Here is a 25324-nt window from a genome sequence, read left to right on the forward strand (position 1 = left end):
AATTAGTTGCTATAAGCAAGGACAATTTCCTTAAAACAAAACATCACCATCACCCAAAACAACAAACAAAAGAAATAAAAAATGCTGAAAAAAAGTAGGGCTTTTTTTTTTAAATGTACCAGTGTTGGTAACTTGCACAATTTTATTGCAGATTTCACGGTATTAGGTGTTTGCATTAAAGCTGTTATAATCAAGAGATTGCAATGGGTTCTCACTGTTCAGTTTATAAAGAAAAGGCTGCAGAAAAGAACTTAAAATACGGAAGAAGTTTGACCTAGGAGCTACACAACATAAAGAAATCTGGGTAGTATTTTAAAAACTGCTATGATATTTTTGAGGTCTGAAGCAGTGCTTTTTGAAGTCTAGAATTGGTAGAGATTATATTCTACCTGAAAAATTAATTAAGGTGCAAGCATCTTGTGTGGTGTTGCATAATATGTGACTTTTTGAAACTACTGCCATGAAGTGATGTTTTGAGTTTAATCACATGGATAAGCACTCATTTCCCTTTACCTACAAATAATTAACATACCTGTTATAAGTCCTATTTTAATAATTTATTTTCTTTGTGCCAATAGTACCTTTAACATAATTTTCAAAGTTTCATTTTATATGTTTACTTGGGTAAATAAACAAAAAACCAACCAAAACAAAAACACCACAACAAAAAACACAACAGAAACTAAGAAAGTTGCCTGGGATCAAAGCTAAAAATACCAAGAAAATCTTTTCAGATCAGTGAAGAATTTCTGGTGCTGATACTAGTCAGACCCGAAGTGTACTTGATACTGGGATAGTGTGAAAAAGATGAGTTTGCAGACCAAGAAACAGATGGCCCCTTATCACCACATGGGGCTAAACACATAAGAGCAAACTTCAGAGACACCTTACCTTTACCCTGTCTGTCCCTATCAGGAGAGGCTGTTATATTAAGGGTTATTGCCTCTCTAGCCCTCCCTCTGATCAGCTTTTGAAGTCCATGGCCAAGCGACCAGTGTGAGAATATCACCCCAGATAAGAGGTGTTTGCTCTGTGAAATATTCAGGACAGGAATCCATGGACCAGGTGATAGTTCAGCAGGGAACCACAAACTCCAGCTAATATCTTCTAATCCCCCGTTGGTTTGAGAACTACCCACCATAAAAAGCATAACTGGCTGTTTATTTGCACAAGCAAGTGATAACATCTTAAAGTTACAGTCTGCCTTAAGTAGTACGGATGTGAAACCCAAAGAAAAGAACCATCCAAGCTCATAATCAAAATTGTGTGTGCTGCCTTCTTCTCTGCCTAATGAGATGTAAACATTTTGGCTGGTGTCTCTTTTGAAAGATATTAATCAAATATATTGGTTAGAAATCACAAAGGATAGTCCAGTCTACAAATTATGTCTTCTTTTATAGCAGTCTGAAGCTGTGAACAATATGTTAAAAATTTTCCCATGGCGCAACCAAGTAAATACTTGTGGCACATTTCTATTTATTACAGAGAATAGTTAAATTCTAAGACATAAATCATGCTCTTCTACTAAAGGCTTTACAAATTCCCAAAGGCAAGCCTAATTCCCAATGCAACGATGCTATAAAAGATCAGACGCTTTGTTATGGAGAAATCCACATTTGGAGATGTCTTTCAACAATTTTCTCTCAGGGCCCAATCCTGTGAAAGGCACATGCGTGTTGCTGAAGACTGTGTCAAGCTCCATTTGTTTCAAAATGGCCCTAAAAGCTTATATTTAATTTGCTGTATTTAATTTGTAATCTGACAAGTTTAATATTGCCTAAGGAAAAAAAATAATTAAAAATTAAATTCTTTTTCTTTCTTCTACTAAGTGGCAGTCTTTTGGTTTCAATAAGGAAGAAGATTTCAGAAGTTTAAATCTCAAAACTGAGAGAAAAATGCCAAAATTTTACCTTTTTTTGCATCCCTCACTTCAGTTATTTTCATTAGCCAATGTCACCAATGTAGCACAAAAGAAAACCTAACTAGAGGTAGGTGAAGAGATAAGGGGAGATGAACAGAAAAGGAAAATAATTCTTAATGGTTCTGTAGATCCTCTTTTTTTTTTTTCTTCTCCATTGTAATCTATCCTCCACCTTGTCCCCAGCAACTGCCCTAAATCAAGGAACTGGCACCTGATGCATTCTGCAGATGGATCAGCACTGTATATCTGGAATACAGCACACAGGTGGCTTTTTACTTGCATGAATTGGTTAACTAGTCAGCAGACACATCTTCTGTTTGTGGGGCAGGAGAGGGAGTCGAAAATGGAAACCTCTCCTGGATGATTTACAGAAAGAAAGGGTAAGTGAAAGAGCAGGTCAGATCAGCTCTTATTTATTAATATTTCTAATTGCTCTCACTTCCTGTTTAGGTAGGCCCTTTCTGGAAGACAACCAGTCAAACATATAGTCATTGAAAACACTGAGCAATAACAGGATCAGCCTAAGATTTCTGAAATCTTTAGATGTCTTTTAAATACAAATTCAGTTAGACATGATTTCCCCAAAGACTGAAGACGAGGATTTCCCTGGCCTCAGCAAGTGAGGTAAATTTTTCACTGATCTAATTCTGTTTCTCTTGGTTCAAATCCATAGTGCAAGCCATTGACACATGCTTACTTGTCAACATGTGAGGGCAGATTCCTCAATGCAACACTAGAATTGTCCATTTTTTTTCTGCATTTCTCCAAGAATTAATCTCTTCTCCAAATGGAACTCCACTTTTACCTTCACCTTTACCTTTTACTATGCTATATTCTAGAGAGAATGCTAATTTTATACAGTGAATTCCAATCTCTCCTCAATTTCTACAGGAGCCACCAGACCACTCTTCCTCACAGAACAGGATTTCTGGAATTTTATACATTTTATGTGCATAAATTTAAATGTAGTGTAAATGCCAATAATGTACCAGATCCTGGAATCACTGGCAAATAATTCACCGATTCACTGCAAGAGCAAACTTAAGGAGTACAATGCAGGAGTAAATGCAGCATAATCTGACCTGGGACACTGGGCAATCCAGTGGCCATGCCCAAACCAGGGGAGATGCTATGGCAACCACTGCTATGGGCTAAGAGGAAAAAGAAATCAAAATGCTTTCCTTGTCCCTATAAATCCTGTGAAAATAATTGTGTCTGAGTGTGGGTCACCAATGAACTTATCTATTTTGATGTGTTTCATATTGTACCAAACAACCATTCAATAATTATTCAAGAAATCACCCTAGAGAAAAAAACAAACTTTGCTTTCCAAAGTGAACAACTGGAAGCAAAGTACTGACACTGTTTTCTTGCTGCCAGTCACTGGGTACCCTGTAGTTTCCAACAGATAAAAGGAGCAAAAGGAAAATTTCTCATATGAATCAAGATACTCCCCTGTGAAAAACTATATGAATGATCATTGCACCACCCCACCTCCAGTGGTTTTATCTCTGAGTCAAAAGCTAAAGATCTATCCTGCTCAACAACCATCTATCCTGCTCAACAACCATCTTATCACCTCCAGTACCACAAAGATAACCAAATTATGTTAACCAAAATCAAATCTCTGAACTCAGAAGAATTCAGACAAGAAGGTAGCTATGGCAACTGAGTTAATTTAACAGCTTTCTGCTACCAAAAGGTATCCTACTCCATCTCTCCCTTTCTCTACTGTCTCTGCCTCCCTTCCACTCGCTGTGGTACACATTGGTCCTTCCATAATCTGAATCAGATTCATAGCCCAACACTTCTTTGGCTGATTAAGTTTTCTGATGGGCTGTTTTCAGAGAGATCTGATAAGAACCAGAGCCAGTGAAAGGAAAGTAAGGGACAATTCAGAACGGGAAGGTGCATGCAACCACTGTTTGCTGCAGCAATGAGCTGTTGGAGCAGCTCACACCATTTACTGGAACTGCACTCAGAAGTAGTTACTGTCAGACTTTCCAAGATCATCGCCTCTTGTACTGACAGTTGAGTCAAAGACTTTCTTCCTTGTGAGGAGAATAAATTAGACATGGCATCATAAAAGTGTGCAATGCTATTTTTAGAGACTTGAACTATGTTTAAACAGCTACCAAGTCAAAATTACTATTCTGTTTAGCCAGCTGTCAATTTGCATGGACTCTGCCTGCCTGCCTTTAGCATTTGCCTATTACATTAGCCCAAGTAAACCCAGTCACAACCTTTTTGGAGGCAAATGTCAGGGAGAGTGTAGTCCCTCCCCGAAGACATTACAATCAGTCTACCCCAAAAAACTCACAGTCAGTTCAAGGTGTTGTCCAGTAGATAGTTACAATATTATTTGGGAACTCCTTTAGATATTAAGGGCTTCCAGGAAAAACAAACAAACAAAGCCTAGACAAAAAACAGCAAGAAAAACCCAACCAGCCAAACAAAACAAAACCAAAACCCCCCACAAAATAAAACAAACAAACAAAAACACCAAACCAACCAACCAAACAATAAGAAAAAGCCAACCCCCCCTGCATATATATCATTTGCTATACTTCAAACACTCAGAATAGTTCATAGAATATTTTAGAAATAGTGAGGCTAACACACAGGAAATATCTTCTCTGAAATGTATCTGAAGTTCTAGGCTCAGACCCAGATCAGTTCTACATTAGAATTCAGTGACAGGCAGTTCTAGCATTTTCCTTTGATTTGTTTCTGACATACATACCATACACAATATATTGAAAAAATGAAAAGAATGACAAGATACAGTAGGACAATTGTGAAGACTCAAGAAAACACTGGTCATTGAAGAAAAGTTTCATTAAGTGATTTTTGCATGGAGCCTCTGATGTCTGAGTGTGGTACGACATACCTATTTGTAAGGATGTTGTAAGCCATCTATTGATAAGCCTCATTTAAATCCTCCCAGTGATCGCAAATACACCATGCTAGATCATTAGTTTCAGTGATCAGCCATCTCATTAATACAACTGTGCAGATTACCTCCAATTTCTTTGTCACTAAGTCCTAGATATTTTATCTTTTTATAGCGTCTCTATATTTAGAGACCTTATTATCAAAAATCATTATTCCCTGTGAGGAGTTGGAACTGAAATGTGAAGGGCAAAACAGAAAACAACAGGACAGGTACCCAAGTTCAACCTTGTATCCTGAGAAGTACCAGTTACAGCCACGAGAAGAGATTCCTCAGTGGAAAACCTGCTACATGTACATCAGCAGCCCTTTTTTAAACACTCATTTAGACCACTCAAGTTGACATGTCCTTTGGAAATAAACTGTTTAAAGCATTAATTGTTTCCTCTGCTGTGATTAATCAGTCAGATTGTGCACTGTTACAGTGAAGTCCTACCTGCTGGGGGCTCATGAGGAGGGAAACTGTTCAAGCTTTAGCACTTTTTTCATTTATCCCACTTGATAGAGTGTATCACAGCATAATGTAGAATTTGGTAAGTTAAGGGAGTCATTGCAATTTTATCAAATAAAAACTTTAAAAGTTACAAATCAAATTAGTTAGAGACAGCTATATTCTAGACGCTGGATCAACCTTGAATCACAAATTTGGCATAACAGTAGACAGGTATCCAAACTGACAAAGTTCAATTTCCTCTTTAAATGCCTGCAGAGTTATCTTTTCTTACTTTCAATTGCTGATCTTCTTTTGCACTCTGGTGTCAAATAGCATCTTTGGAATAAGAGATTAAAACAACAGGAAAATGGCAGTAAATCTCCATAGCCCTTAACAATCACAGTGCTTCAGGAAGATAAGTACCCTAAAAAAAGAAATCTTAATTCTTGCTTGACACTTCTCAGTTTTCTTTATTTCTTTTCTGGAATGGTCACCATTTAATGAGCAATTATGTAAAATATTTACTTGAACAGTAAAGTGATCTCAGTGACTTTAATGCAAGCATAATTCTAAGGGCTGCTCTATAAAACAGAGAAAGTACTTCACCTCAGGATAATGTTACAGAAAGAACTTCAGTCAGCAGGTCTAAATTTAAAAACAGTGCTCTTACAAGATCTAACAGCTTGCAAATTTATGATCAGATCCAGCATCTATTTTTCAGACCTGTTCACTGTACAGAATTCAAATGGTGTAATAATACAATACATTTTAGCAGAGGTTGTAAAAATTAACTATAAAATAACGCACAGAATATATCAGCTCTATCTTCAGTAGTTTCACCTAAGCATTTGACAGGATAAGATGGGAGAGTAGATTCAAACACTTTAGGTACCTCCTTACTACTCCAAATACAAAACTACTTTATCCTCTTTATTTCTTCTCCCATTATTTTTCTTTGTGAATACAGTTTTTACTATTCCAGTACAAAAAGTGGATTTGATGCAACTATGTTTTTCTAGTATGTAATATATTGTGTTGATATTTTATGTGTTACTGTATTGAAATATATATCTATATTTCCAGTAATAAAAAGGAAATATAAGGCTAGTCAGGAAATAAGTCATGTTTTCCTCTTAGCTGATTATAGTTTACAGTAAAATTAAAGCACTTCTATAGTTTCTGATCTAAACAAAAGGATTCCAATGACATCAATAGTCACTCTATAAAAGACTTGTGCATGAGAGGGCTCCCACTTGTGCATCTACCTTCACCACACAGCTTGGGGAAACAGTTTACAACATGGACAGAGCTATGCCAATATCAATGATGGACATGACAATACAAAATACATTCTGTTATTTCAAGGCAACGAAGGTAAGTTTCAGTCATAAGAGGGGAGCCATAGAAAATAAAATCTGTCATAAGCTGCTTGAATAGCCCTGCATATCTGAGCCAGACCCTAGCAGAAGTCAAAGCTCCTGAGCATGACTTGGCATCTATCACTGATACAAGACCATGAGCCAAGAGGACTACCAATAAGGTCTAATGTACCACGTGTCCTGATTTCTTTTATTTGCTTTTTGATGTTAAAATTGATGCAGGCATGATAGTTTAAGGGCACAGGCAGGAGAGAGTTTGTGGGTGCAGATACTATCTTTATCAGGGAAAAAAAGGTATATTTGGAAAAAGAAACTCCTTTTCAGATATAACCTTTGAGGGGGGAAGAGCTTCTTCGGGATAAAGTGGTTGTGCATTCAAAAGTATTCCTACTGTTTTCAGTTATGCTAAGGGGTCTTATAAACGGTATTGTCAATGAAGTTTGTCTTTTCTTACTAAGATATTAGGAATATTGTTGGTACCAAAGGCCTTAGAGCTTACTGGCAACAGAATGTCCTATCATGCAGAATGTCCTGTCAACTCAAGTCTTTGAAGCCCATTTTTGTCTTAAGAGAACATAAAATCCATCGCAGATTTTATGTACATGGGTTGAGCATATATTTCAAGATGTGTATGTGTACCTAGGTCTATAAAAGCACCTTTTGAAATGGCAGCGCTTCTTTGAGTGAGAGGATCGGAACAAAGGATAAAAAGAGCCAATAAAAAGGAAGTGTGCCTGTAAATCCTCAAAGTTGCAGTTGAAACAAATGTTTTAGTTAATGCTCATTTTTGACTTCATATTGCACCAAACAAAATCTGTTTTGGGGGCAGGTAAAAGTTAGTTGAATATTCATTAGTTTAATGAAAACATTTCTCCTCTAAAAATCAATAGACTAGGATGAATTGCAAAGGCAATTGGAGTAAAAGATTTACCAAGGGAAAGTGATTTGAAAAGTGCAATAAGAAAGGAAAGATTCAAAATTCCTTTCCATCTTTTTTAAACACTTTTTTTTTTCCAATGGAAAAAGACCATTAACAACTTTGTTACTTTAATGGGACCAGATACAAATTAGGCAAGTGAGCTATCTCCTAACTCTATCATCATTCATCTCAGCCTTTTTCCATACTGCACCCTTCCAGAGGAGCTGAGGGTCATCTCACTGTGAGAAAACTTGATATACACATCAAACCCATGCATTTAAAATCAGCTGCAAAAATATATATGACTATTTTATTGCTGATGTGTTTGTTTACTAGTCAGAAATACCGGCTCCTCAGTAAATCAGATTGTATGTTGATATAGCAAAAAATAAATAAATAAATAAAAATATATATATATACACACTGGGTTAGAGCACATTATAATTTAGATCTGTCAAACTGTGTAAATTTAGTAGAACATTTTTTTCTGTATGTAATTTCCTGTTATATGGTTACTACAAAGCTGCAATAAGCCCAATTGCTTGTCTTCATCCTATAGTTTTTACTTTATGACTCAGGAATGCTGATTGGTTAATGTATTTTAATTTTTTCTGTTTGACTGTACTCTGAAGGAAAGACAAAAATAACCCCTTATCAAGAACCTAGTGTCTCTCTAATTCTCTTTAATAGCAAGGTTAGTAGTTAAGGACCAATATTCTCTCCTTTGATGTCAATCTCTTCCTAATTTGCATGTGTAAAGTTTGTATAGGGTCATAGAAATCAGAAAATTCAATGTATTAAGTGTATATAAAGTGCTAAAGATTTATAAAGAAAGAATAGTTACAGGTCAAGCTTTATTTTGCATTGACTTTTTGGGGCATAATTTCTACCTACTACAAAGAAATTATATTAAATTTTGCATTAATATCTATTTTTAGTTTTTAATATGAATGTTTCTCTTTGGAATTTTTGTTTTAATAGGCTGCTCATTTTTCTACATACCACATATAGTATGCTATGTTCTAAAATGGTATGGTGGAATGTGGAGAATTTTGTTTTGGGGAAATAATAAATTCCTTTGGCTCTGTACAAAAGGTTTTATTCATCCCTCAGGTGCATGATCATTATCTGTGTCTATCTTGACTTCTCTCTTAATTTAAACAAGAGCCACCCACTGTAAATTGTCTTTTTTTTGCTTACAGACATGTGCAACTTGTGGATGTACAAACTCTTATAGTAAAAAATGTACTATGATTTCAGTTTCTTAAAAAAATTATGAAGGGTTAATTCACTCATGAATTAAAATTAACAGTGATTCCAATATCAAATGCTTTTTCTTTGCTGTCAGGGTAAAACAAAGTCTATCCTGAGAGGAAAACATGAATTTATCAAAGTTTCTAGGTAAGTTATTGAAGCTATGCCAGCATATCATGCATACCAGAGTGTCACACTGGAGCATTATGCATGCTTAAGGGACACTCATAATGTATTCTCAGCTGCTGAATACAGATAATTATGCAATGCTTCTCAACAAAATATTTATTTTTATATCTCTTGGAAGCTCATCTCCCCATCACATAAGCTCATGAAAAGGTGCCTCTGATCAGGAATGATACTTATGGAAAAAAAAGTGATCAAACCTCTGACAAAGGTCTTTTTAATGCACAACATTTTACTAAAAATCATAGTACACAGACAAACGATTCTCAAACATGCACACAAGCTACTACATTTCTTTACTCTCTAGTGCAACCACTGCATTAACTTTAAAAGCTGTGCTAAAACTCAACATCTTACAGCTGCATGGATGTTCCCTTTCCAATCTACTTGCGCATTAGCACCCAAATGAGCGTCTTTGGTTGGGCCCTTGTACTGTTCTTGTATTCTCACTTTCTACAGCTGTGAGCCTAGCTCTCCATCTAACCTTTTATCCTTTCCTTAGGGGAACCGGTGCAGCATGCAGCTAGAATGAAAATAAAATTTCGCATCTCTTCCCTGTTCCTCCTGAGGTAAACACCAACTTCTTTCTGCTGACCTGTGACAAAAGGCGGAGGCCAGAAGGACAATATTCTCTGAGCTGGAGTCCATTTGTGCAGCATGTTAAATGCCATTAGGTCTCATTGACTTCTCCAGTCTTTTCCCAAGACATTTGTCATTTGCAGCAGAAATCCATATTTAACAACTATGTAAATGTTATTACAGCATTTCTTGAGATATACTGAAGAAAAGTAGATATACTGAAGAACATTATTAACAGTACTGAATTAGAAAACCATTTCGTGTTGTCTAATGGAAAGCATTTACATATATTACAGTGCACACTACTGTACAGAGCATTACTGCATTACCCAGCCTTGCTTAACATATCAGGCACGGAATTATTTTGGCCACAATATCCAGTAAGAGCTAGTGACTTTGGAGTGCTACATGCAAGACACCTCAGACAGACATGTCTTTCAGAAAGCATTAAATCTCTGCCATTAACACACATTTTGGAGGACTGAAATGGACATCCAAACATTGCAACCCAACAGACTAGTCTTTCAGAAAACTTTGGCTTTCATGAACACTGATGTAATTCAGGATTAATGCCATTGAGCTAAAACAGATTACAGTAACAAAAGAGCTACATGAGATTGGACTTAGCCCTCCAAAGTCTGAAATCTCCAATATACATTATTTAAAGAGAAAGAACTTCAGCATTTGGAAAATGGGGCCTATTGAAAAGCACAAAACCTCTAAAATGTTATTTCAATGCCAGAAAAGTAATAGTTTAAAAAGCCATGACAAAAATGCCAAAAGGAACAGACAGAAGGAAGCCAGAAATGCTGACATGTTCATTTCCACCCTGTCCGTGAGATGGGTGACACATGCAGCTCCGCCCACAACTCTGCCTGTTAATTGACAGTCTCTGTGACAAGAGTGTCATCTCACAAAACGGAAATATGGGCATAAGCAGGACAAGGTTCTTAACTAGAAAAAAATACTAAGTCAGAAACATGCACCTTATGATAATACCTACATTTAGCTGTGACTTTGTACCCGCCCAGTGGAGGGTCATGGCCTTCCACAGCATCAAATCCCGCTGACACCAGGACAATCTCTGGTTCAAACTCATTGGCAGCTGGCATGATCACAGTCCTGTAGAATGAAAAAAATACAACCTATTAAAGATTTAAAGAACTTCTCTATTCATGATATAAATAGCAAGAGTCTTGAAAATACAGAACACGAGATTTTGTGCATCAAAACCATATTTTCTTTTAATTAAATCAGTCTTCATGATAGCTGTCCAAAACCAAACACAGTTCAGGGCTTCAATTAATTTCTTTCTACTTTTTTTTTTTCTTTCTTTTCTGTGATTTAGAAAAAGAAAATGCAGGTACATGTGAAAGCCTCTAGTATCACACACACATCTGTGCTCATTTTATCCTGCTGCCTATAAAAAGTTGCCTCTTCCAGGGAAGTGACTAATGGTTTGCAGAGAGCTCTCAAAGCCTGAGTGGAAACCCGGACTGCTCCAGTTAGTGTGAACTTGGTGTAAATTTGAACTATAAATTTCTTTTGGGAAAATGTTTGCTTTCCAAACTTTTTTTTTTTTTTGCTTCTTCTTAACATTTTTAAATGTTTGTCAAGGTGGGGGGTGACTCTAGCAAAGGAAAAACATGAATTTCCTTTAATCAAATCCAGACGATTTTGTCAAGCCCTTCCAAGGTCAAGCATAACAGGAATGTGACAACCACAAACTAGTGACAGCAACCCCTGCTGGTGTCAGGAAGATAATTCAGCCCTTTACAGTCACAAAGATTCCACTTTTTTAACCCCTTCCTTGACAAACTTCCATGGGGATATTTTTTGCTCTTCTCCAAACTCAAAACATTAAAGATGTGTTGAAGGAGAAGACCCTACATTCTGCATTCGCAGTTGCCTTCTTTCATGCTGACTTTCAGAAGGGAAGGTGTAAGGATGGCTTTTACACTAGTACAACAAATGCTGACCCTATAATGACTGCACTACTTCAGCAGGACATCAGTAACATTAAAGGGCAAAGATACAAATGAATATTCTCTTGCAAATATATTAACTCAAGGAAAGCCCCAATTGGTCTACACTGGTCAAAATCTGAAAATCAATTTTGCACATGTGTAATAGTATTTATTGTTGTTCAATATTTATTTATTTATTATTTAATCAACTTATGTCAAAGAGATTATATATTTGTTGAAAGATTAAAGTGTTCTGTGGCAAGCAATACTCCGTATTAATAGGATTTTGACAACTCTTCAGGTTTTTCTTTAGTTTAGTTTCCGATACGTGTTTCATAAACTTTATGAACTTTGCTCTGATTTCCTTGATGGCACCTTTAATATTTGGAAAGTGTTCTTTTTAGTTGCTAGTCAGAGAAAGGGATAATTCAGGCTGAGTGAAAAGTATTTGTCAGCATTTCAATGAATATAGTTTTACAATGAATATAGTTTTACATTTTTCTGGTGATTTCACTGAAGTTGCATCACAAACGTCTGTCAGCACAGTGATGTAATTTGTGAAATATTCCTTTTTTTTTACATGTCATTAGTAGGCCTCTGCTGAAGCATGGATTATAGTATCGAGCACTGCACTTCAAGAAGGACCTAGACCAACTTGAGGGAACAAAAGGAAAGAAAAAAATTCTAAAAAAAATTTACTTTAGTGGATAAAAAGATAAAATTATAATTAGTTGATTCACATAACATGAGGGCAAATATAATAAAAGTCCATTAATATATATGGGGTTGTTGAAAGAGAAAAGAAATAACTTGTTCTGCATTTCCACTGTGGATAGTTACATGTCCACATGAAGCAGTCGCAGCAGGAAAGCTGTAGTTCAGACATTTGAAAAAGCTTTTTAATAATAAGTATAGATAATCATTTAAATAAAATAGAAAATAATTTAAATAACATAGATAATAATTTAAATAAAATGTTTAATAAAATTGGAGTCTCCAACTCTTTGAGTTTTGTATAATAGGTAAAACAAGTATCTATCAAGCTTGCTACAGATTCAAGTTGACATGGCCTTGAGGCAGGAGGTCAGATTACTTCTCTTCTAGGTCTTTTTCCTATAGTTCCATGATGTACAAATTATATAACACACAAAGTACACATATGAGTAATTATATTAGACATTACAATGACTGGACATTTTTGTAGGCTAATCTCCACAAAGTTAGGGAACAATATCAGGAATAAAGATCTCCTATGCAACCACACCTTATCTTTCTTATGTACTTACCTTCTGATACTCTAACTATATATTTATTGTCTGAAGCAATACATAGTTCCCAAAATTCTCCATGTCTGCAACATATGTGATACAGATCCTAATTAGTGATGAGGTCAGTGACTCATATGCTTTCTTGATCTGTCCCCATAGCACCATATATTTTATACAGAGAAAGAAGTAGGGATCCTATGGAGAACCCTCCCTTTCTGCAGCCACTTGAGCTTTTGCCCTCCTCCTCTCCATTCACATTTCCTCGAATTAAGTCAGGCTCCATTTTTTATTTCTTTATGTCAAATAAAGTGGCAGCACCATGGAGTAAAGTATAGACAATGCTCAGGATTCAGGAGTGTGTTCAGTGTACAGAGAGGCTCTGGAAACTCATGTTGCTGAGCACTAACAAACATATCCAGAGAGTCTTATAATTTGGAACACTGGAAAATCTACCACACTTCTACCACATTTCAAGACCTTGCTCAAAAGCATAAAGATGTCAGCACATTTTTTTTAATAACTTGTGTAAAACAATGTATTTTACCCTTAAGCTTGTTTTTAGAAGCAGCAAAAATTGTTTAGCCACAGTTTATTTGAAATTATTGTCAAATACATATGTCTAACATGAATACTGCCAACCACACTGTGTAACATTAGTAAAATTATTAAATACTGAAAGAAAGGTCTTTCAACACAAAGTACCAGGAATAGCTATTAACACCATCTTTAATAGTACAGAACAGGAAATAGTAGCATATTCATAAATCCATACAGAAATGATATATAGAAATCTCAGCTAAAGGAAGGAGAACGCTATAAGGATAAGAACTGGAGATGGGATTTATAATTCACTGTTCTGTTACTGATTTCAATATTACCTGAATTCACTAAAATAAGACCTAAGAGGGTCTTTCTGAAAGAAAGAATTTTTTTCTTTCAAAAATTCAGACAATGTCTGTTAAATCTCACCAGAAAAACAGCACCCTTCTTTTGCTATAATCCTGTCTCACAAATTATGACAGAACTCTGCTGCTGCTGCTCTGCATACGACTTACCAGAAGAGGTAACCTATGTGCCCACAGGACCTGTGTCATTAATTCCTCTTTCATCCTGCATAATATTGAGGGAACTGGAATATCAGAGCTCATCCATCTTACATTGTTCTTGATTTAATACTGAACAGAATATCTAAGGACTTTCAAATAAAAGACATTAAGAAAAATTTATTCATTTTACTGGGATAGCAAGCTTGACTCTTTTCTAAGACATTTCAGGGTGTTTGTGGTTCTTGTTACAGCAGTAAAGAATACTATTTAGTCTTTCAAAAATATGACAGCCATGAGTGTCTCAAATGCAATGAGGACCATATAGACATCTAGTTCCTAAATCTCTAATCCAGACTTCCTCTGCCTTAACCAACAGGCATTTAAGGTTTCTTCTCTTGTGAATAACTACTATAAGATCTCTACACAGACAACAGTGGCTTAATGTCTGGAAAATATCATAGCACTGTGTTTTGGAGTTTGTGTAGGTAAGACTTCTCTAATTTTGTCTTGCCTTGGCAGGAACTCCTTTGTGGCACAAAACACATGTGCAAATTCCTTCACAAAAGCGACAGATACTTTTCTATCTTATGAAGTGTTAGAAGAAATCATACACATACATTTTTAAATATAGACTAAATTTTACCAGGACATAAATAAAACCTTTTGTCATTTGCCACCTCTCAGCCTTCAGCATCTTCATTATCTCTGAATAACTTTAGAAAAATGTTTTGAGGTTGGCAGCTGTAAAGAAAGCATACACAGATGACTGAATTCTATCCCTGTTTTTTTGGCTTGGTTTGTTTTTTCTACCCAAAAGCAATGTGAAACTCACTTTTGCCTCATAAACAATCTTCTCCTACCTCAGGAGAGTGAGGACAGTGTTACAGACAGAGACAGCTCCTGACCCTTCACTGTCTCTTGAAAGTAAAGAATCATCAGCACTTTATCTTGCTCCTTTCCCATCTCAACTATGCTCTGGAGGGCACAGCAAGACGTAAGAATGAGAGATCATCCACACACTGCCTTCTCAGGAACTGAATAAAAGTAGCACTTGCCTTCTCAATTGCCCAAGAACAGAATTCTGTGAATCAGATCATAATGGAAGATACATTTTGCTTTTTAAGAAAAACAAAACAAAACAAAACAAAACAAACAAACAAAAAACCCACAAAAAAACCCAAAAACACAAACAAAAAAAACCAAACAAAAACAAAACAAAAACAAAAAACCACCAGACAACTAGCATTGGTCATACACTAATAGGTATTCATGTTAACCTTCCCAAATTCCTCAGACCAACCCTATGCTCAGAAGTCAGACTGCAGCTGGCAGGATTTGTTATGGTGCGAAGGGTCAAAACGCTTCTCATCAGAAATCCTTTGCAAGGGTGCATAGGCAGCCTGCACTCAAACCTAGGTAGGAACAGTTATTATCTTATCTGCAGCAGGAATAAGAAATATGATTTGGCTTCTGGTCATAGGTCACCAGACAGGTATGGGGTGGGGGCTGGCACACTATATCCTTCCTGCTTGGAGCCAGTTGAGCTGTAGGGGTTATCAGCAGACAGAAGTTAAAGCTAGGCTACTTCTCCAACAAAATGAGTAATTTTTGTCAGAAGAGAAGTGAATTTTATTCTTCCACTATGACTCACACTATCCTCTACATCCTTCTCCAAAGAAAATAAAACACATAAAAGAGATATTTATTCTCTGTGATCCCATATTATATAGAAGCATAAATATTTGCTATACCGTATTCACCTAATGATGACAGCAGAGTTACAGAGACATCTTGACTGGCTGACTGTTTCTTTCTTTTCTCTCACATTTTCATTAATAAACATGTCAAAGCCTGAAAGCTTGAGCAGCTGGATCACAGAAGTTATTTGTCTGTGCTAAAACTTGCAGTTACAATGAAACTGTGTCCTCCAGCCCAAGGTAGTGCAGATCGTCCTTAAGTCTGATTGTGCTGGGAACCGAGCATGTGTCTGGGAAGCTGAAAAGATCCTTTTTTTGTCCCACTAAGAAGATTTCCCCAAAGAATTAATATGTTCCATTTGGGTATGCTGCTGTCTGCAGAGAAGCCAAGGGATGGCTTCCAGTTGGGTGTAGTCCTAGAGAAAACATCAGGCATGTGATCCTCCCCCCGCACCAATCCGAACATCAGATGCAAGACATTAAAGAGATTCTACCAAGGGACTCTGTTCCTTTTATTCTTCCATTCTATTTTTGTACATTTAAAGCACATGGTTAGGATGCTCCCAAACATTTGTTCTCCCAGAAGAGATTGCAGAGAAGTACCCAATTCAGAAATGACTCTGCAAGTACTATCACACAGAGCTGGAAATCTCCAAAGAAATGCAAATAGCTACAATTTTTTTTGCTGTGTTGGTAATTTAAAAAGGAAATGAGCAGGAATACCAGCCCAGGACAGTAATTTATGTAACCGAGAAAAAAATCTGCACTGTTCTAAAACTGCAGATTGAAATGACTTAGTAACATAAATTATTTGCTCTTTGCCTAAAATCCTCCAGTGTTTTCATCCAGTGATCTCAAAGTACTTTCAGAACATTAATAAATGGAAAGGCTCATATCTTCAGCTGGTATAAATCAGTATAGATGTTTCTGATTGCATAGTTCTCTAAAGCAAGCATTTCTTATACCCACTTCACAGATGAATCAGCTAAAACTAAAAGCTGGTAAAAGACTTGAATAAATTACTTAGTTGTCCCTGGAAAAACCTTGAAAGAAAATGCAGAAGACTCTAAGTCCACTGCTTCAACTGTTAGAAAACACTATAAAGCACTGTTATTTATTCAGTTATACTAGATCTATATTTTGCAAGAAATATATATACAATGCATTAGTGCTATTGGAGTGAGGAGTTTGCCACCAAATGGAGACCCAGTCTCTTGTTTGAAAGAATGTAGGTCTACCTACAGTTTCTTAGCTTCACATCCAGTAAATAAAATATTGTTCTAAACAATCATTATATTGTCCTGCCTTAAAACTAAGCAAGTTTAACTATGATGCTGAATGTACCCTGATATGAATAGATCAGAAAGTATCTAAAAGGTTGCCCCAATAGGTATGTGGAACTTATGGTATCTATTATTTTTATGTGTTGTTTGCACATATGTTTTAATGTAACACAGTATCAAGCAAAGTCTATCCTCACAGAAAGCTACATGACATTTCTGCAAACTATTGGGTATTTTTTTTCTCCGTATTAATTGAGTTTAAACTAGTGCCTCTTGTTAAAATTTCGGTTTACCTTCATGACATTTCTTTATGTCAGTTCTACCATCAGCCCAAGTTTACCAAGGCCAAACCTGAGAAATTTGCCCCAAAACTCCTTTCTGCTCTGACCATCAGCTTTGCCCTGGACTTAGCCTCCAAGGTATGCCTAAATCTTGCAGATTTTGTCTGTATGAGTTTCTAAGTTCTACTTTTTATATAAGTTTTATCTTTATATCCTTCCTTTTTATATCTTTTCTTTTATCCTTATAGGTTTTCTTTTTATATCTTTTTATAATTTTATTTCTTCTCTGTTTTTTGTAAGCACAGTCAATATTCTTGTCTTTACTTCTATTTTATAGTTACCTTATTTGCTTTCTGGAGGTAAAAAATATATTATTTTATTCTTCAAGGGGCAAAAGGTACCACATCAATACAAAATCCTCACTACTGTAAATCATGGTCATTTCACTGGGATTTGCACATGGTATTAAATTTAAGCACATGGCAAAGTGTTTAAAGAGCCAAGGTTTTCCAGAGATGCGCCCAAGTTAGTATTTTCAAATGTTATAATTGTAGCAGTATCTAAGTGTCACTGAATGAAAAGTTTTAGAAACACCAACAACTTTGCCTTTTTTTTTTTTTTTTTAGACATTTTCAGAGTCTAAGACAATTATCTGTGGGTTCTTTTTAAAATGAGTAAGTATTTTGGCATCCTGCATGCAAGTTCCTAAATTCTATTACAGCTGGAATTGCAACACATTAGGCACTCAAAAAACATAAGAAATATTGACTGCAATATCTGCTGATCCTTCCATTTTTATCATTATTTACAAAGGTGATTTCAATATAATTATAAGGATTCTTCTATATATGATCTACATAAAAAAAAAAAAACAACAAGCAAGAAAAGTATGAGAAAAATAGGACTTTGTGGTGTTCAGAATTAACTTTAAAATAAATAGCATTGTCAAACAAAATTATCAAGCTTCTAGAAACATGGGCAAATACCTATACACACACATAATGCACATTCACATCCCTATTCAGAACTCAGTCAATTTCAAAGAACAGTCATATCAGGTAAAGGCATTGGCTAAAAATTATGGTAAGTTTGCTCAAAGGCTGTGGGTCTAAGTATCTCTCAAATGGTCATAAATTGAATGAAGAGGTTAACTTGGAATGATCAAAGACTTCCAGCTGTTTAGTACGCAAATATAAAGCCTTCCATGGAAATATACACCAAGATAGCACATGCAATAGCAGGATATCTCCTTACAGATCATTTCTACCCTGAAGAGTGACTTATTAAAAAATCTACGTTTTCTATTAAATGTTTCTCTGTCTTTTTAGAGCCTTATCTGTGGAAGCACAGATATGATGAAAGAAAAATTTGCTATCTTTCTATCTTTTATGTATTTCTCAGGTCTCCAGTAAAGCTGGCTGGTACCATGTCATCTTATGCAACATAAATAAAACTTATTCACTAAGTTCCAGCTGGTAACTGAAGGACTGATGTGGCTTCCAAGAGCTATACAATTGAAGATGATATATGAGAAGGAGGAAATAGAGATTTAATTTGCAAAGATGGGGCTTAAAATAAAACACAGCATGACTTAAAATAGTATCACCAACACTGAGAAAGTAAAATGCAATAAATATGGAATCCCACCATTTAAAGTCAATTATTTTTCTCTCCAAGTCATTCTAACTTGTATGGGAAACAGTACTGACACATGTATATACACTGCCAAATTTTATAATACTCTGAATATTATTTAAGATATTGTTTAGTTTTCAATGTGTAATGTGTTCCTATCAGAAAAAAACAATTCTGTTCCCATTTCTTGTCATTATTTCATGGGGGGGAGGGGAAAGTATATTTTTTTTAGTTTTCTGCTTTGAATTTTTCATCGCTTTTTAGAAAATATTACATTTCTATCAAATCTGAGTATACTACAGTATTTTCTATAACAAAATAACTATCAGTTTCACCTTTTTACTAAGTAATTTCTTTCAACGGTATTTTATCATAAAAGTCAGTGGACTTGGCCTAAAATGTTAACATAATAAACGAATGATACTACCAAAACTATTCACTGCTCCCAGTAAATCTTATTACATAGTAATGATTGTTCATAAGAAGACAAAAATAAGTGTTATAATATCAGAAATAGTTAAATACAGAGGTAGGAACTTGCCACAATGTGTTGCATATATAGAATTCACAACATGAATGATAGCATGGTATTCTCTCTGAGGAATTTGGTATGTCTATGAAAAAATATATTATTTTGAGCCTGTTCTATCTTCTGTGTCTTTTTAGAACACTTAATGCTTTTTAAATGACTTATCAATCCAAGAACAGTATAAGAGAGAGTGTAGTACCTACTTTGCTTACACTACACAGGACTGGAGGAATTGGGGAGAAGGAGGAAAAGGTCATGTTCTGAATAAATTAAAAAGAGAAGAGGGCTCTGGGGTATTAAGTTTGTCTGTAGGTCCAAAATCTACCCTCATCTTTTATGAAGAACCTTTAGAAAAGCTGTCCAGTGGGGCACATAACATACAGTTTGACAAACATCAGGGATGAGGAAAATAAATTACCTAAAATTTACTGTGTTTATTTGTATAACAGCTAATTTTGTGATGTTAACAATCTGCTTATGTCACCAATGAGGTGATCACTATAGAAGTTTAAAGTGGTTTTCAATTCTTGCAAAAGTGAGATGTGGAGAAGAAAGGAGAGTAAATCTTACTAAAAATTGCCTGGGGAGATGAATTGGAGGGGTTGTCTTTTTCGTGGGAGTAATAGATTCAGTGCATAAAAGATACAGAAATCTCTTGGAAAAATGCTTTTACCACAAAATTTGCTAAATTTCTGAGAAGTGTATTTTGTCCAGAAGGGATTTTTTTCCCCTTTAAATAAAAAGAAAATGAACATTTTCCAGAAATCAAGTTATTTATCAAGGTCATGGCCATTTGCAAAAGCATAATTTTTCACATGCTGTATTTGTCAATGTGGTTGTGAATACAAAGTACATGAAGTTGCTTTAATTTTTTTCCTCAGATGTCTCTGCATCTCTTTTGCAAATGCCTTCTTTCTTTGTCTTGTGTTTCCTTCCATATATTCATAACTACTTTTAAAGGTATCTTATGTGTGCGTGGTTTTCTGTCCTATCACTACATAGAAATTTCACAAGTTTCTTGATAGTCACTATGATTTTATTATATATTATGTGGTCACTATTCCTTTGAAGTAATGCTATTCATAAAATTGCTCATATGGTTAATCTTATTTTTCAGCTCTTGCAAGTTATTCTTTCAGATAGAAGATACAGACATATGTCACTTCCTCTTGGTTTTTTGCTGAGGAACATACACTTGGTAGAAAAGAAACATGTGGATCTTTTCTTACACCCACACTAAATTAACCAACAGGAAGTACCTCTGATCTAAAGCAAGAGGATATTGATGCTACAGGCAGCAACAGTATCCAAGACTTCTGCACTGCAACTCTGTGGTTAGTAAATTCAGGCCTATTTGTTTGTCTCATGCTTTGTCATTGGACTCAGGATCACTTTGGACCATCCCATTACTCTAACGTGTATTTAGACAGACCAGTTTGGCTCCATTTTAATAACCAAAAATATGGCATCCCTCATTTCACAAGGTTTTATACAGAACAGAAACATCAAGTCTTCTCACTTTACCTCAAACGAATGCCACTTAATGGAACTCATACTCATATAGTTTTAGTGGGGGTTTAGAGGAAATATTTACAAATAATGTAAGGTAACCCAGAAAAGCACTTTTCAATCCCTGCCACTCCCACCCTCCCTGCAAAATTCTCAGAGAGAAGATACTTGTGGGAGCAGGGAAACGCTCACGCTAAAGCACTAATCCCCGTGTTCCACTTAGTGTTAGAAACTACAACTTTTTCTGGTGCAGTTTCAGCTACTGTTTGGTTAGAAATGTGATCTGGTGTTGGCTCTGGGTAGCTTGGAGGAATGCTGTCTCTTTTGTATTCTCCTATCCCCTCTTGTCTCTCACACTCATTTTGCTCAACAAGAGAGAGGAAATACAAGAGACCCCAAAGACAGAGAAAATTGGATGCCAATGCTTACAAATTAACTGAATTGAACATGACTAGAAGGACTCAACTCACAAAGAAGAGTACCGGACTAGTTCAGAGAATAACATCAAGGAGGCTAATGTTTTTAAATATGGAATCTTGTCCTGCAAGACAGCTATACATACAACCTACAGAGTGAAGTCAAAGAAAAGACTGGAGGGAACTAAGACTTAGGGAAATATGAAGCCAAATTTGACTTGTTAAGGACAATGGGAATTTTGTTTCTGCTTTCAGTAGTACAAAAAACCGGTGTTCTATACCTGAAATTCAAAGGGAAGCTTTTTCATATAGGAAAAGTATTAAGGAACCAATGTCATAAACAGGAAGTTAAATAAAATTTAAAAAGTAGCAAAGGAATCTACATTAACACAATATCTGAAACAAAACCCAAGATGATCAAGAGATTGTATCTGTTTCAGAGCAACTTAAATAATAATTAAAAAAGGATATGTATTCCCATTCACAGACACAATGGGGGAGACATAAAGTTTTTCTTTAGCACATCTGGAAGGAGAAGAAAAAGAGGAAAGCCAAAGAGCTTTGAAAAACAGGGATTGAAGATAACACTGCAGAATTCAAGAATAACATGACTTTCAAAATATGATAACGCAGATGTACTACGATGTGATTTAATATTTTACTTAAACTTCCATTGGCTTCACGGACCCAGCATTTCTCCTTCTAGAATTTACTTGCCACCTGCAAAGTAGATGTAGAAATTCTTGTGGTCTTAGATCAATCATAACTATTTCAGTGGTGCACATGGAAGAAGCCTTTGACTTTTGCCAGGCATTTTACAGCAGAAAGGCAATTCCACTCACCCCAAAAGAATCATACTGATATAATGCTAATCCATTTGCCAATACAATCACTTGCACCAACTCTTCGTGTTGCCAGGACCCTTGAAGAAGGTCAGAGGAGAAATCAAGGTGAATTTGGGGATTTTGTTGAAGAGCATCTAAAAATGACATTTTGATGTTTCTAAATTTGCCTTTCTCCTATGAACTTATGTCTCTGCACTTCTGTTACAAAACTGAACTGCTCACACCTCTTTTAATCATTTTTGGATCTTATTTGGAGTGACAAATGGGATAGTCTCCTCTATGCATGAAATAAAAACAAAAACAAACAAAAAGCCTACAACAACAAAACCACACACACATTCCTTCTCCCCTTCCCCCCCCCCCCAATTACTTTTCTACCATATGTTACAGTAATAAAAGAGAAAGCTGTTTCCCATTATTGGCTGGTCCATCCTCATGTAGTCTGTTGCCTTGGAAACTGAGATTGATTATAACTTCCAGAAAATGTAAGAATGAACTGAATCACATAGTTCCTTTTTCAATGTCTGTCTCAATTTACAATGTTGAAACTAACAACAAAAATATCCCTAAGCATGATTTTCACTTCTAGCTTTGGGGTTTTTTTCACTTATCTCTCAGAGTGACAGTCAAAATAATAACTTAGATCGTACAAATCAGTAAAATAAGAAGTTTCAGAAAACATTGTAATAAATGTAAGTCAAATATGCATACAAATTAACTTCATTTTAAAAAAGAAAAAAAAAAGGAAAAAAAGTTTTTCTGCCAGATTTGATATCTAGATGACACAATATCTAGCTATCATGTAATTCATATTCTGCACTCTGTCCAAAAACTTGAACTTTTGTTGAAGCTAAAATGTATTTGATAAAACATTCATTTTCCAAGTATTTCTCTGGCCCTTTCATGAGTTCATAATAATTTCTCTCCTAAGGATTTGACTTTAGTGTGCTTACTGCAAATAAGTTACCCTGTATTTATGAAATCCTTTTGTCATTTTAAATTCCTTACTTAAAATTGCCAACAGAGCTTGTAAACTGTGCAAAGGACTAGTTCAAAAGCAGCACTTTCCATGCTGTTATCTTTGGATTACCAACAGTCCCCAAAACTCTGGAAAGATGTTTTTTGCTGTGAGTTCTTCAATTCCAGTTCCCAACCTATAAAAACAAGGATATTTACAACAGCTGAGAAATTTGGCACATTCTTCCCATCTACTCTTTGTTAAAATTACCCTTCCAACATAAAATTGCCAAACCTGTCATAAGGAGTTGTGCAATTACAGTGAATAGGAGAAAGTTTCTATCATTGCTAATACATGGGAGGTGATCCAATAGATTTTTAAGTTGTGACCCATTCAAGAAAGTTTAGAAGACTCTTGGCATCTAAGCAAGAAACGACTTTATCAGCCCTTCCACATGAATAGCTAAGGAAAAAATCACACATTAAAATCTGTAATCTTTGTATTGCTTTTCTGTAACACAGTTTAGTCTTTGCAAGAAAAAACAGTACTCTAAATTAGTATAATGTTAAGGATAACTACAGAAGGACTGTCTACACATCATCTAAGTTGATTTTGATTTTGCAGTCCTAATTTCAACTTTTTCTGACTTTCGTTAATTTATTAAAAATCAACCAATTAATATTTAAAATTTTATTTCTTTCTTTTCATTTATTGGGCATTTCATGTCTTGTACTTTTTTTACCCAGCTCTGCACATTTGACAGATGTTCCTAATCAACTATTTTGCAGTGAATTTTCTTATCAAGTGCCAAATGAATGATTTGTGGTTTTATATTACTTACCTGGTATAGCTCTAAGAAGATATTGCAGTAGCAAAAATATAATTTGAATTTGATACCATAGCCTTCAAATAGATAAAAAACTCTTTATTTTATTTTAAATCTTTAATTCTAGCAAAAGTCTGGGCTTTTAAATTGTAAATCTTGAAATTTAACTCCAATCTCAAACAGCAATTGGCGTCCTGACACTGACAGCCTGTCAGTTCAAGTGGAAATCCACAGTCAGGTAGGAAATAGTTATCTATCTCTAAAGAGATTTGACTGTGGAATGAGAACTGGTAGTCTTGCTTGCTACAACACAAACCAAGCCAGCTTCCCACCAACTTATTGCACTGCTTTCTTCACCAAAAAAGCAATGATGAGGAGTATGAAAGAGCAAAGAGTACTTAAAAATAAGCTGATCCTGCCAAGGCTGATATTTTCATCTTCCCTGTGGCTCAACTCAATTCTTTTTAAATTCCACTGAATCACCAAAGGAGAACTCTGACCTGATCATGGAAAAAAAAAAAAATTAAAGAAATGGAAAATCAGTGACTAAACCAAGAAATGAGAAGTACTCCAGTTTGTAATCTAAGAACTCCTTTTAGTGGGATTGCTAGCTATTGGTGAATACAGCTCAAGAATGTCTTAAAGAAGCTGCTGCTACTTAGTACTAAGTATTTCTATAATTCATTAAGATACTGTACAGATTAAAAGCATTTAAGATTGAATTCTTAATTCTTTGATTGAAAGGCATATGTTGTTTCAACAGCTACAGAGTACACATGCACCTTCCAATTTAACTCTATATCTAATTGCAAGTGAAGCCAAATCCTGATACACAGTTCCTTCAGACTTGTGCTCTCTTTAACAGTTCCTACATTCTCCTTACATAAGTTAAAAAATCCAATTAGAATTCTTTTAATTCACAATAAATGTAAATAATGAGTTATTATTAAGGTAATGAAGATTATTATTAGACCAGGCTAATGCGAGAAAAGATGATGTAGGATGGAAGTAAAGAAAGATGGGTTTTGTTTATCTTGTTATCCAGGCATTCAGTTTTAGGTTCTGTACAGCTTTAAAAGGAAGTATATATTAGCAAAGAGTAGACCTCAAGGGGTTTGAAGTTCACTTAATATAAATTTATAAATGTTTTGATGTTTATTTCAATCTTATCTATGCAAAGTCACTATCTGAATATCCTGGTGTAGTATCTCTGTTTCTAATTCTAGGACAAAAAAATCACAAAGTTTTGCCTTAACCTTTTTAAGAGCCTGTTAAAGATTTGTTTAATTCTGAAGTGGGACTCAGGGTGTAAGTTTCTTTTTTTTATTTTATTCAGACTAGTTCCACCATGTCTTGTGTAAATCATTATAGTCTTGTCTCTCTCACTTCATTGGGCTTTTGGCTTCCATCTGTTTTCTCTCATCTTTTCCTCCTCTCTGTC

At 35.4% G+C, this 25324-nt stretch overlaps 1 protein-coding gene across 3 annotated transcripts in view; it reads right to left on the reverse strand.

Annotated features, from left to right (window-relative positions):
- Positions 1 to 25324, reverse strand: part of HDAC9 (histone deacetylase 9) — a gene marked incomplete at both ends in the record, with an annotated part of 426230 nt that overhangs the window by 45243 nt on the left and 355663 nt on the right. For all 3 annotated transcript variants that reach the window (XM_080339190.1, XM_080339185.1, XM_080339191.1), the window contains one exon: positions 10627 to 10745. In XM_080339190.1, the coding sequence (XP_080195316.1) occupies positions 10627 to 10745 (119 nt within the window). The remainder of the gene's footprint in view (positions 1 to 10626; positions 10746 to 25324) is intronic.

Source organism: Nesoenas mayeri (genome assembly GCF_963082525.1).
Source record: "Nesoenas mayeri genome assembly, chromosome: 2".
Taxonomy (NCBI): domain Eukaryota; kingdom Metazoa; phylum Chordata; class Aves; order Columbiformes; family Columbidae; genus Nesoenas; species Nesoenas mayeri.